The 13,337-nt window shown below is 42.9% G+C and overlaps 1 protein-coding gene across 10 annotated transcripts in view; it reads left to right on the plus strand.

Moving 5' to 3' along the window:
- Window positions 1-11,444, plus strand: part of ndrg3b (ndrg family member 3b) — a 68,406-nt gene extending 56,962 nt beyond the window's left edge. For 2 of the 10 annotated variants that reach the window (XM_070444463.1, XM_070444464.1), the window contains 14 exons: window positions 231-351; window positions 468-530; window positions 649-709; window positions 1,988-2,012; window positions 2,482-2,543; window positions 2,650-2,706; window positions 2,818-2,921; window positions 2,999-3,064; window positions 4,670-4,721; window positions 4,862-4,909; window positions 5,117-5,152; window positions 5,467-5,518; window positions 9,008-9,046; window positions 9,902-11,444. In XM_070444463.1, the coding sequence (XP_070300564.1) occupies window positions 231-351; window positions 468-530; window positions 649-709; window positions 1,988-2,012; window positions 2,482-2,543; window positions 2,650-2,706; window positions 2,818-2,921; window positions 2,999-3,064; window positions 4,670-4,721; window positions 4,862-4,909; window positions 5,117-5,152; window positions 5,467-5,518; window positions 9,008-9,046; window positions 9,902-10,071 (956 nt within the window). In that variant the 3' untranslated portion in view covers window positions 10,072-11,444. Of the gene's footprint in view, window positions 1-230; window positions 352-467; window positions 531-648; window positions 710-1,987; window positions 2,013-2,064; window positions 2,090-2,456; window positions 2,544-2,649; window positions 2,707-2,817; window positions 2,922-2,998; window positions 3,065-4,669; window positions 4,722-4,861; window positions 4,910-5,116; window positions 5,153-5,466; window positions 5,519-6,012; window positions 6,031-9,007; window positions 9,047-9,901 lie in introns of all 10 variants that reach the window. The other 8 variants (XM_023991095.1, XM_023991097.2, XM_070444460.1 and 5 more) reach the window with 7 other exon arrangements.
- Window positions 11,445-13,337: the final 1,893 nt, after the last annotated feature.

Consider the following 13,337-nt stretch of genomic DNA (forward strand, 5'->3'; position numbering starts at 1 on the left):
GATGGTTGAATGTAGACCTCTCTTTGACTGTGGGGATATGAGCCACTAGATCAGACTGGATCGCACCAACACTTGGATGCCTCAATGGAAAACAACACTAAGAGTGTTTTAGCATCAGTGGATTTTTGTTGTTGATTACGTTCAGTGTTGCAGTTTCTGTTAGATATTAAGTAGTATGTGCCTCAATGAGGTGTCTTTTAAACAGTGCCGTGTCTCTTCCCCCCCTGCAGATAAGTCCTGTTTCAACACCCTGTTCAATTTTGAGGACATGCAGGAGATCACATCCCACTTTGCTGTGGTCCATGTGGACGCCCCAGGACAGCAGGAAGGTGCTCCCCCATTCCCCACGGGGTGAGAGACCGGTTCACTCCTCAGTCGTCGTCCTCAACATCATCTCAAATATGACAAAGTATCACCACAATCATGACTCATATGTTATTATTATTGGTATTTTATGTCTGTCCCAGCTACCAGTACCCTACCATGGATGAGCTCTCTGAGATGCTGCCCTCTGTCATGACTCAACTGAAGTAAGTTCTCCTGCAGTGTTTCCATAACTACCTCTTMCACTGTCTTTAGGAAAGCTTCAAAATTACTTTATTATTGAGTCTTCTTCGAGGCCTATATTGTTCTCTTCCCTTTCCCCAGGGTGAATAGTGTGATTGGGATTGGAGTTGGAGCTGGAGCCTACATCCTGTCCAGATTGGCTGTAAGTCACCATTCGTCTTAGTCCCCCACATACCACATGAACTCCTGCTCACCCCACAGTAGATGGTGGTTTCTAAACCCCTATCCATAAATCCACACCATTAAACCTCATTCCCCATCTTCCTCCATCTCCACCAGCTAATCTCAGAACATGTTGACCAGCAGAGTCATCACGCTCCCTGCTCTTATTACCAGCTTCATTTAATCTCTCTATTAAAAGATAGAAGATTTGAATGGATCAGTTTCTCACGAGTGCATGACTGGACTGATGGAGTCAGCATGCGAGTCTCATGTGGCATTGACCGGATATACAGTGCCTTCAGAAAGTATTCCTACCSCTTGACTTATTCCACATGTTTTTGTTACATTTCAGCTTTTCATTTTTTACTCATTTGTAGTAAAAATTCTAAAAACATACTTCCACTTTGACATTATGGGCTATTGTGTGAAGGCCGGTGACACAAAATCTGAATTTAATACATTTTAAATGCCGGCTGTAACACAAAGTGTGCAAAAAGTCAAGGGGTCTGAATACTTTCTGAAGGCACTGTACATTACTGTACAAATGTTAGTTTGATGCTTAACATCGACCCTATTTCCCACCATGCACTGCACACCCCAGTGTGCCTTGGCGGAGATAATGCATTCTGAAGGTAGGTGTTAGTGAGAGGAATACATTAAGAGCAGAGATTACTTGAAGAGGGGTGTTAATTATAGTTAATTTAAGCCCTGCCAACATCGGGCTCAATGTGGAGGAGAGAAGGAGAGAAGGAAAGAGAGAAACAGGAGTTGGAGAAAAGATAACACTTAATTTATGTGTTCATACATACTCTCAAGTGGGTTAACACCTAGTTTGTTTTATCCATCGTCCTCACTATCTGTGGAAGTGTGAATTGGAGGCTGGGTAATTGGGTGGGGGATGATGTGGCTCTAAGTTGTTGCTAAGAGCTGTGAAAGATGTCAAGTGCTGGGGTATAACATGAATATTTAGGTGTGTGTGTTGCCTTTGCTGCTTGCCCTGGCTATAAAGTAGGAGGGCCTGGGTTCCTATCCAACCCAGCACAGTGTGGTCAGTGTACTGTCCAAGTAACCCCCTCTTCTCTCTCTCTCTCTCCCCAGCTTAATGAGCCTACCCTGGTTGAAGGTCTGGTTCTCATCAAAGTAACCCCCTCTGTTCTCTTCTCTTCTCTTCTCTCTCCCCAGCTTAATGAGCCTACCCTGGTTGAAGTCTGGTTCTCATCAAAGTAACCCTCTCTTCTCTCTCTCTCTCTCTCCCCAGCTTAATGAGCCTGCCCTGGTTGAAGGTCTGGTTCTCATCAAAGTAAACCCTCTTCTCTCTCTCTCTCTCTCTCCCAGCTTAATGAGCCTGCCCTGGTTGAAGGTCTGGTTCTCATCAAAGTAACCCCTCTTTCTCTCTCTCTCTCTCCTCTCTCTCTCTCCCCAGCTTAATGAGCCTACCCTGTTGAAGGTCTAGTTCTCATCAAAGTAACCCCCTCCTTCTCTTCTCTCTCTCTTCTCTCGTCTCTGTCTCTCTGTCTCTCTGTCTCTCTGTCTCTGTCTCTCCCCAGCTTAATGAGCCTACCCTGTTGAAGGTCTGGTTCTCATCAAAGTAACCCCTCTTCTCTCTCTCTCTCTCTCTCTCTCTCCCCCCAGCTTAATGAGCCTACCCTGGTTGAAGGTCTGGTTCTCATCAAAGTAACTCCTTCTTCTTCTCTCTCTCTCTCTCTTCTCCTCTCTCTCCCCCCACGCTTAATGAGCCTGCCCTGGTCGAAGGTCTGGTTCTCATCAATGTGGACCCCTGTGCAAAGGGCTGGATGGACTGGGCCGCCTCCAAGGTGAGAACGTGCTCGGACACTTCAATGCTAACTCTGTGCATTGTTTTCTCATCGTAGAGCCATAATAGATTGGCACCTTGGAACGTATTATTTATTCTTGTTTCAGATGTCCGGCTGGACCAGTAACCTGGTTGACATAGTGATGGCCCACCACTTCAGTGACGTGAGTCTGGGGGCAGTTTGGAATGGTGGGAGACTAGGACCGGGGCAGAGCCTACTGGAGTAATACTGTGGGGGGTTGACAGTGATGTAACTATCTGTGCCATCTCCTCAGGATGAGCTGTCTGACAACCAGGAGATCACCCAGACATATCGCCTGCACATTGCTCAGGATATTAACCAGGACAACCTGGCCCTCTTCTGCAACTCCTACAACAGGTACTGTACATATAACCCCAAGATGAACTGCCCGTGTGGTTGGGTTGAATTGATTGATTGATGTATTTGTTTGACAGCCGTCGGGACTTGGAGATCGAGAGGCCCATCACTGGTCTGACTGAGGACACAGTGAACACGCTCAAGTAGGTTTATAACTGTTTATAACTGTATCTCTGTATCAGGGTTTCTGTTAGGAAAATGTGGCGCTGGACAATGTGACCAGGAATATTTTAATTTACCGCCCATTCGAGAAATTTACCGGACCCATATGCATTGGGTGCGTAACCTATTAGGGCGTCCACCTATAGTACTCAGAATGACAGAAATCACATTTAAATTATGGTCATTCATCTTAACAGAACATGCTGTTAAGATGAATGACTGTTATGACTGTTAGGAGGCAGCCAATAAAATATATTTTTCAAACATTTTCCAAAATGCAATTCATAGGAAAACACCATTCTAAACAGCCGTTCCATATGTGACCGAGATGGAAATTAGAAATAGGGGGGAATCTAGAGATGCAGCAACTAGGATGGGTTGTTAATATGACTGGGATTGTGCCTTTGGCTTCTGGACAACAACAAAAAGTTGAAATATGAAAACCAATAGAACAGGAGAKAAATGCTGGTTTCAATGGAATATGAAGTTAAGTTTCAAGTTTAAATGTCACGTGCACAAGTACAGTGAATTTAGTTTCTTGCAAGCTCCAAACCCAACAATGCAGTAATCCAATATCAATGTAGTACTAACAATAACATAAGGTAGAACAAAAACACACAAGAAATAGAACAGGAGAAGTAAGAAGCTATATACAGGTTCTGTTTTAATACCATATTTACAATGTGCTGGAGTGATAAGAGGTAGATGTATAGACTTGAGGAGGTCTTTATAAAATAATTGCCTCTGTTTCAATGGTGGYATTTTGCCTAGGCTACTTTGAAGCAAGGTAAYACATGTTTTATAATAAGAAGGAAAACTTTCAGGTTTCAAACAATTAAGTATTAGTTTTCACAATGTATACTGACCCCAGCTCACATTGCAAAGTGGTTAAGTGACTCGCTGCACTTGAATGGCGAATGGGAGGCGCGCTTCAATTACCAGTTGAGAAATAAAAATGGTAGTCTAGCTCTTTTAAATCGTGGACAGGGTTTTAACACGCCATTGCATTTAGAATTGTTGCGCAATGACGGGGCTTATATTAAAGCATGTTTCACTCCAGCAGCAACGATCTAAGGAGGTGACATTGAGGGGATATTCCGCTCACAATAGGCTCTGTCTTAAATAAGATGCATGACGACTAACGACACTACACACTCGCCAATTTAGTGCCACTCAATTATGCAAATTACGCCTAAGCATGATTGTCAAATGTTTTCACATCGACTGGTATTTCATCAATGAATAAAAATCATTATTAATTCTTCATTATCTCCCGGTCGATTTGGCCAGCAACAATTCTATTTATCGGCTTTTCATTTTTTTATTGGCCAAATGCTGGCAATTACCAGCTAACTTGCCTTAATATTCTGACATTGCTTTTTATTTTATTTTTATATAAGCTTGAAATGGGCATGGTCTAATTGATTAAACAGACAAGATCAAGGCTCTGTTAATGAACCAGAAAATCTATAGTTATTTCTGGTTTCTTATTAAAGTTAGCTGGCTAACTCATTGATCTTGTATTATACCCCTCTGCTTTCACTCTGAGTGTTGACTCTGTTTGTCCCTCCTGTCTCTCCATCCAGATGCACTTCTCTGCTGGTGGTTGGTGACACGTCCCCGGCTGTTGATGCAGTGGTGGGTGTCCACTGTCTCTATGGCAACACAGTAACGAATGAGTCAGGGGATCTAATTCTAATGGCCTTTCTAAAGATGAGGGGCTAGACTCTAAACTCTGAACTTCTATTGTCTCATCTCTCTCTCTCCCTTGTATACAGGTCGAATGCAACTCCAGGTTAAATCCAACCAAAACAACCCTTCTTAAGGTGTGTCCAGTTACTCGTTTCTTTGTTGCAATAGGAGTGGTAATGCTATGTGGTCCCTGCTGTTCTGCTCTTTAGTAATGCACAAGCTCTGSATGGTGTGTAGATGAGTTTCAGCATTCTTGGAAGTGTTCTGGCTAACGGCACGGTCCTCTCTGTGAGTTTGTTCACTCTGGGCGTGTTCCTGATTCTCTCTTTACTTCCCTATAGATGCAAGACTGTGGCGGGCTTCCTCAGGTCATCCAGGTGAGTCATMAACAAGTTTTGTGTTTAGCTTAAACTACTAAATCTCAATAGCCAAGACAACTGTATTTTAGTCAATGCCACTCCAACATTGCTCGTCCTAATATTTATATATTTCTTAATTCTATTATTTTACTTTTAGATTTGTGTGTATTGTTAGATATTACTGCACTGTTGGAGCTAGGAACACAAGCATTTCGCTACAACCGCAATAACATCTGCTAAATATGTGTATGTGACCAATAAAATGTGATTTGAACTCTTACTTAATTCAGTTTTCTTTTTAAATGGCTCAGTTTTCTGTTTGTGTCTTACAGCCGGGTAAACTCGCGGAGGCCTTCAAATATTTTGTCCAGGGAATGGGCTACAGTGAGTACTGCTCCTCTATCATGTCTCCTCACAGTACTTCAGACGTCATGTTGGATTTGTGTATCTTCATGGTCTAGTTGTGTCAATCTGTTGACATGTTGTAAGACATCTGTTGTATGGCCTGTTTACTGGAAGTCCCTCTGTCTCAGAATGAGTCATCAGTCCAACTGAACGATAGTCCATTGAACACTACTCTTTCAGGCAGCAGCCCTCTCCACGTGGACATCTCACACACACACACACACACACACACACACACACACACACACACACACACACAGTTCTGACCTAAACTAAGACTCACGCCTAATGTAGAATTCCTGTAGCACTTCAAGAATAAAGAGGAACCACAGTAGCTAGCTACATAATAACATTTAGTGGATGTCCAAGGCTGAGGTTACTGAGAGCCAGTTGTTGTATAAGCATGCAAACCATTATTGGTAACTGACCAGGGAACTAACCTCAAGCTAACCTTGTTTCCTGTCTGTTTGCAGTGACTTTTAACAACGGGTGTAAGTAGTTGTTTGATGCTGAGTAAATAAATGACATGTAGTAAGCATGATGGTCTGCATGGTTTCCTCTCAACACTCCTCGGTGTGCTGGATCTCTGAACACACTTGGTGTGTGGGATGATCTGCGAACACACCTGAGAATGGTTCCCCCAGGTCTTAAGATACAGTGCCCTTTGTCAGGGAGGGTGTTTACAGGCCCACATTTAAGGCCGTGGTTCATTTAGGCCACGTGRCAAACACGAGGCCTGCGGGCCGAATCCGGCCGGCGACACATTTCTATCCGGCCCGCACAATGATTTGGGTTGTTAATTCGTTTTGGCCCGTTTCCTTACCTCCCGCGCTGCACTACAGGTCACAGCAAGCACCGGCAGAGCCAGCCAGCGCACTGTACCATATTATCACTAATGGCACTGASCTAATCTTCTACCAGACTGAACGTTTAAAGGGTCATTGCTGTAGCCTACAGAAAAGGTCATCTTGATTGTCAAAAAGTAAGTTAAAAGATTTACACGCGGGTATAAATGACTACTAAAGGACAATAGYACACACAAGCTAGTATAAATGAGTATAAAAACAGTTGAGTCATCTACTTTATGAAATTATAACCTGATGCACCTACATCTGTGAATTCAATGTCAATTATGCTGCTTTCGTGTGTCCCGTTTACAGCGCACAGCGGAGGGAAAGTGTACAGACACTTGTCACAGTCCTAGCTAGGCTACTAAAATGTTGCAGTCTGACTTTTTTTTTAAAGCTTGACAATGAATAACCCAAAAACTAAACCTGCAACAACACACCATGCAGAGGACAAACATGTACGGTAGGCTATGTTTTTATTTGAAGTTATTAAATACTTTTTGATTACGGTTACAACATATTATGCACATCTGCAAGCATAATAGGATAGGCTGGACAAATATAATCTCTTTTTGTTTCAATATGTTAAAATGGTATATACAGCATATGGCCCTTTATAAGCGGAAATTATAAAGGGCAATATTTTTTCTAGTAAAACAATGGCCATTTTGGGTTGTAGTTGTAGGCCAATGCACATTTTTTGGGGTAAAAACAAACAACAGGCTATGCCTGGCCCTTGAATTCGTTGTGCTTTTTTAATATGGCCCGTGTGCTGATTTGAGTTTGACACCCCTGATTTCGGCCTACTGGGAGCAGATCTGGCTTGTTGAATGATAATCATATTGTATAGACCACTTTCAAAGTGAATTGTATTGACATATTGGGTACTGTATCTTATAACTTTGCCAAATTCCATTGGCTTTCTTTGATCACTGAGATGATTGAATCGTTTTTTAGCATTTCAAAATGTTTATTTTGTTCATATAAACATTGCACAGTAAGGTTTGAGTTGCTAGCTCAGAGTGGAAAATGGAAGGTGATACATAATGAAAGCTGCTTGATTAGAGTCTTACAATAGTCGTGAGTTATTATTGTTCTCTCTGGAATCTTTTCATCAGAAAGCCCTCTCTGTACCCTTGTAAACCTTTGACTTTATTAGTTTCTGAGGTGAAAAAAATTCACTTACACAACCTACCACCCCTCGCCTGGCCCTCACTCCCCTCTCCCCATTGCCATCATCCACTCTCCCCTGGTCCTCACACTTCCAGTGAGGGCTGCTTCTCCAGGTATGTTAATCTCAGTGGCAGATTAGTGTTTTCATTAAAGGCTGCTCTAAGCCACACAGCAGGGCCTGGCCCCCTGCCCTGGGMACCTGGACTCCCATGAGCCCAGAGCCGCCTGGCTGGCCTGTTGTCCTCTGCTGAAATGTGCTGCTGCCACAGGGACACTCACGTGGGCTGCCGGAGAGCAATGTTAGGACAGCAGGGCCTCTACTCAGGGAACCATGTTGATACTGCACAGCACTGAGAAGGAACATTTGTTGCTCCCTTCTTCCAAATCCTCCCCTCTGAAAGTTACCCTTGGTGTTTTGTCTGCAACATGTGACTACAGAGAGGCGATCCAAGCGGTTCCAGCTCCCCAGGCTGGCCCGGGACTAGGTGGTGCTTTATTACACGCTCCCTCACTCCTCCACCTCTTGGAAATGTTTGCTTTCCTGCTTGAAGAGACTGGGTCCTTACTATATCAACTCACTTAGTCTGGCTACCAAATCCAAGTAATTAAAATGAAATTGGTTACAGTATAGGCTTGAAAAACTATTTTCACTCAATGCCTGATGGGTCTCCCTTCTCTTGTCCTTGTGAACCCTCTCTCTGAGGTTTAAATAGGTTGGTTTCCTCCCTGTCTTAACTTTCCCCTCACACACCACTTTATGCTCAGGCTTTTCACCCACACCAGAAAAACAATGGCAAGTTCCAGAAAGTACCTCCCCTTTCTGATAATGCCTAAACATTGAAACAACAGTAGAGGGACAAAGCAATGAGTACATTGCGAGCCTTCCCAAACACATTTTAGCATACTGTTGGTTTGTTACTCTGTAGCATTCAGACTACTATACCTTGTGTCAGTTGGCTCGTCCCAGAAGGTCAGTGTTGTGTTGAAAGAAGCGCAGTAGGCTACCAAGAGAGTGGTTTGAGTGTGAWTAGATGGAGCCTCTGTTTGAATGGAGTTTGAAAGGTCACTTTAGCTCTGTACACTGTAGTTCCATGAGGGAATTATTGCAGTGGGGGCACATTCTACTAACTGAACTGGACCAGACCATGTTGGCTAGTTGTCATGGAGCACACCTTGGTACAAAGTGGCATTCTCTTTAGTGTAAGAGAACAGCGAGAAGGCCTTGGAAGAGTCACATCCTAGCTATGTTGACAACTGTTCGGTATTAGCTGAATGTATAAATTAGAATGATATGTTCCCGGTGCTGCTTCAAATCTCTCCTAGGTGAAGCTGGAGGACACAATTAGTTTATTTTCTGATCTTCATTCGTGAAGACTGAGCATTAATCTGACAGTCTCGCCTTCATTTCTTCCCTCCTTTCCTCTTGCCCCTCCGTCAATGCAAACAGTCCCTCATGTACTGCTCAGCCACCTGGGCAGTGAATCAGGTACCAGGACCATAGGTAGCAGCCTTGGCTGCGCCGGCCTGCCATCTACACCTACAGTGCTCTGCCCTCCCCACCCTGTTTGCCCATCGCTGGTTGCCAGCTCACATTTTAGCCATCCTGTCAAGTCTTTCTGATTTGGCGCCATAAGATTTGAAGCATGACAGGTGGTCATTATTTTGTAAGATTCCTTTTGTCTCTCTAAATGTGTGGTTTGAGAGACTGTATGTCTGTTTATCAGGTAAAATGGTTGTCATCTGTCTGTTTGTTGCTTTGTTCTTTTTCTCTTCTGCACAGATGGCCCTCAAATCTCTTGTGCATGCTGCATTCTCATATTGGCCTTTCCTATTTATTCATTTTTTCTCCGACAGTAAAAATGAATTGGAACTCGACCTGATCAGGCAATCTATTTTCTTTGTGGGAGAATAATGAACACCGGGTAGGGATTCAGCTCAGACATTTCAGGCCCCAACCACTTGAATTAGATGCATATATTCATACAGTACTTTCTGAAATATGGTGTGAAATCCAGTATTCCTGCTTAGCCGATATCATTCCACTTGATCCTAACTAAATGGCAGCGTAGCTAGCATGAGGTAAACAGTATATTGTGATCAAGTTATTGAGTCTTTAGGTTATTAGACTTCATTATTCTCCCTGGGCTGCAGACCACCCCATCTTGAATTGGGAATGTTGACGCATTTATGATTGTGGTATGATCACCAGCATCCTACCCCGAGCCACATTCCCTAAAGCAAGCTACCCTCCCCCAAAACATTGCTACACCATATAAACAGCAAATATCCTCATACCTGACTTCCTACTGTAATTGCTCTCCTCTTTCTCTCTTGTCTGTAGTGCCCACGGCCAGTATGACTCGGCTGGTGCGTTCTCGCACCCACTCTGCCTCCAGCATGGGCTCTGTGGAAGGCACCCGCAGCCGCACCCACACACAGCTAGAGGGTGCCACTGCCGCCGGCCCGGCTGTTGAACAGGCCAGGCCACAGACCATGGAGGTGTCCTGCTAAAGCACCATGCCCAGAAAACATCCTCCTCCCTACCTCCCTCTCTCACTTTTTTTTCTCCCTTTCCCATGCTAAGTCAGAGAGGATTGGAATCCAGAGGGGGCGTCTGAAACGTGTTCGGAAAGATCATTTATGAAGCAGTCCGGTCCTCTGCTGTGTTCACTCTCACTGTTTCCTGTTGTTGTCTATCTATCATACCTTTCTGTGCATGACTGCGGTGGCACGGCAACCTGGAAGTCAGTAAGCAGCCAGGCGATGCTGCTTTTCTGGTTACCTATTTTACGTTTTGCTGTCTACCGCCTCTCCCTGTTTTTCTTGTGTTTTTTTTTATCCTTAAGATATATATGAGCTATATTTGTATTTATAACTACTATTTGGGTTAGTGTGTCAGTTTAAAGAGGAGCGTTGGAAAAGCATCAGGCATTTTCTCTTGCAAAGTACTCTTTAAGGAGTTAGGTTACCTGTTTTTCTCTTTCTCCCTCAGAGGTCTTCCTCACCTTGTGTGCAGATCAGACCAAATCACAACATCCCTCTCTACCGCCTCCTTAATGGTCCATTCCTAAATCAGTCTCATGCAGACTCACTTGCACACCTTTCCGACTTCACACAAAATCTCTTTATTTCAGTGCTTTTTGTAATTGTTATTATGTTGTGATTTGTGAAATACCTTTGATTTCCTGTATTGCAAAATTATGTGATGAACCCACTCTTGTTCTGTACCTTTATACCAAGAATATCTGACAGCATGACCCTCTTGTAGATGAAACGTAATGAAGGTGTCTGTAAAATTGCTTTTGTCTAGATGTATCTAGAAATAGTTACCTTGTGGTGTTATTGTTGATTTTTCTCTTTCATGCAATTTATTTGAAATGGCAGGCCCTGTGTTTTGATACCCCCATTGTTACTGACAGGCAGAGAAAAGAACCACCATTTCCTGTAGTTTATTAACGTTCAGAGCAATCACTTGATAATGTTCTAAGTCAGAGTACCTAAACTAGCCCACAGCTCAGTGAGTTAGGCGTATAACTGTGTGCCAGTTGAGGTACAGATAACATGACTGCCTCATCCCTTGTATAAAACTTTCTAACTGGAAGCAGTCATGTTTTCCATTCTAATTAAATAATTACGGGGTGAAAACAGCAACTGGTCAGATGCCTGAGGGACTGGATAGTGTAATAAACTGTTATTATTAATATTATTGGTCATTTTCTTTGTGGTTTTTCTGCGTTTCTCTCTGATTGTACTACAGCTTGGGTGAGCTTGTGATAATGCATTGTGCTCTGTCCCCATAGTATGGGTGTGTGCTGTAAGTCATACTGTCTGCTGACTATATACATTTGTACTGATAATAAAATAAAGCTAGAAGTTGTACATTACATTTGACTGGACTTCCGTCACTGGCCTGTGTATTTTCTCACTTGGTAAACTAGGCTAATAGCATGCGATTTGAAACCTAATCTAGCTAGCCTTATTGTGCTAGAAGTAGTTGTCACACTGATCAGACCATTGCTTAAAGCTAGAATCCTTAGTTGCTACAAAAATGAATGATGGATATACCCATTGATTCTTGAAGAATATAACTCGTGATCTTAGTTCAACTGTCGAAATCCATCAGAACCCAAAATACAGTTGAAGTCAGAAGTTTACATACACCTTAGCCAAATACATACGTTTTTCACAATGCCTGACATTTAGTCCTAGTAAGAATTCCCTGTCGTAGGTCAGTTAGGATCACCACTTTATTTTAAGAATGTGAAATGTCAGAATAATAGTAAAGAGATTTATTTCATCACATTCCCAGTGGGTCAGAAGTTTACATACACTCAATTAGTATTTGGTATCATTGCCTTTAAATTGTTTAACTTGGGTCAACTGTTTCAGGTAGCCCTCCACAAGCTTCCCACAATAAGTTGGGTGAATTTTGGCCCATTCCTCCTGACAGAGCTGGTGTAAATGAGTCAGGTTTGTAGGCCTCCTTGCTTGCACACGCCTTTTCAGTTCTGCCCACAAATTTTCTATAGGATTGAGGTCAGGGCTTTGTGATGGCCACTCCAATACCTTGACTTTGTTGTCCTTAAGCCATTTTGCCACAACTTTGGAAGTATGCTTGGGGTTATTTGTCCATTTGGAAGACCCATTTGCGACCAAGTGTTAACTTCCTGACGTCTTGAAATGTTGCTTCAATATATCCACATACTTTTCCTCCCTCATGATGCCATCTATTTTGTGAAGTGCACCAGTCCCTTCTGCAGCAAAGCACCCCCACAACATGATGCTGCCACCCCCATGCTTCACGGTTGGGATGTTGTTCCTTGGCTTGCAAGCCTCCCCCTTTTTCCTCCAAACATAACGATAGTCATTATGGCCAAACAGTTCTATTTTTGTTTCATCAGACCAGAGGACATTTCTACAAAAAGTACGATCTTTGTCCCCATGTGCAGTTGCAAACCGCAGTCTGGCTTTTTTATGGCAGTTTTGGAGCAGTGGCTTCTTCCTTGCTGAGCGGCCTTTCAGGTTATGTCGATATAGGACTCGTTTTACTGTGGATATAGATACTTTTGTACCTGTTTCTTCCAGCATCTTCACAAGGTCCTTTGCTGTTGTTCTAAGATTGATTTGCACTTTCCGCACCAAAGTACATTCATCTCTAGGAGACAGAACGCGTCTCCTTCCTGAGAAGTATGACGGCTGCATGGTCCCATGGTGTTTATACTTGCATACTATTGTTTGTACAGATGAAAGTGGTACCTTCAGGCATTTGGAAATTGCTCCCAAGGATGAACCAGACTTGTGGAGGTCTACAATTTTTTTTTTCTGAGGTCTTGGCTGAGGTCAAGCAAAGAGGCACTGAGTTTGAAGGTAGGCCTTGAAATAATCCACAGGTACACCTCCAATTGACTCAAATGATGTCAATTAGCCTATCAGAAGCTTATAAAGCCATGACATCGTTTTCTGGAATTTTCCAAGCTGTTTAAAGGCACAGTCAACTTAGTGTATGTAAACTTCTGACCCACTGGAATTGTGATACAGTGAATTATAAGTGAAATAATCTGTCTGTAAACAATTGTTGGAAAAATGACTTGTGTCATGCACAAAGTAGATGTCCTAACCGACTTGCCAAAACTATAGTTTGTTAACACATTTGTGGAGTGGTTGAAAAACGAGTTTTAATGACTCCAAACTAAGTGTATGTAAACTTCTGACTTCAATTGTATAAGCTTAWTTTACTCCAATGTTTGTAAACAATGTAAATCTAAACAAACACTATA

Source organism: Salvelinus sp. IW2-2015, linkage group LG7 (assembly GCF_002910315.2).
Source record: "Salvelinus sp. IW2-2015 linkage group LG7, ASM291031v2, whole genome shotgun sequence".
Taxonomy (NCBI): Eukaryota; Metazoa; Chordata; class Actinopteri; order Salmoniformes; family Salmonidae; genus Salvelinus; species Salvelinus sp. IW2-2015.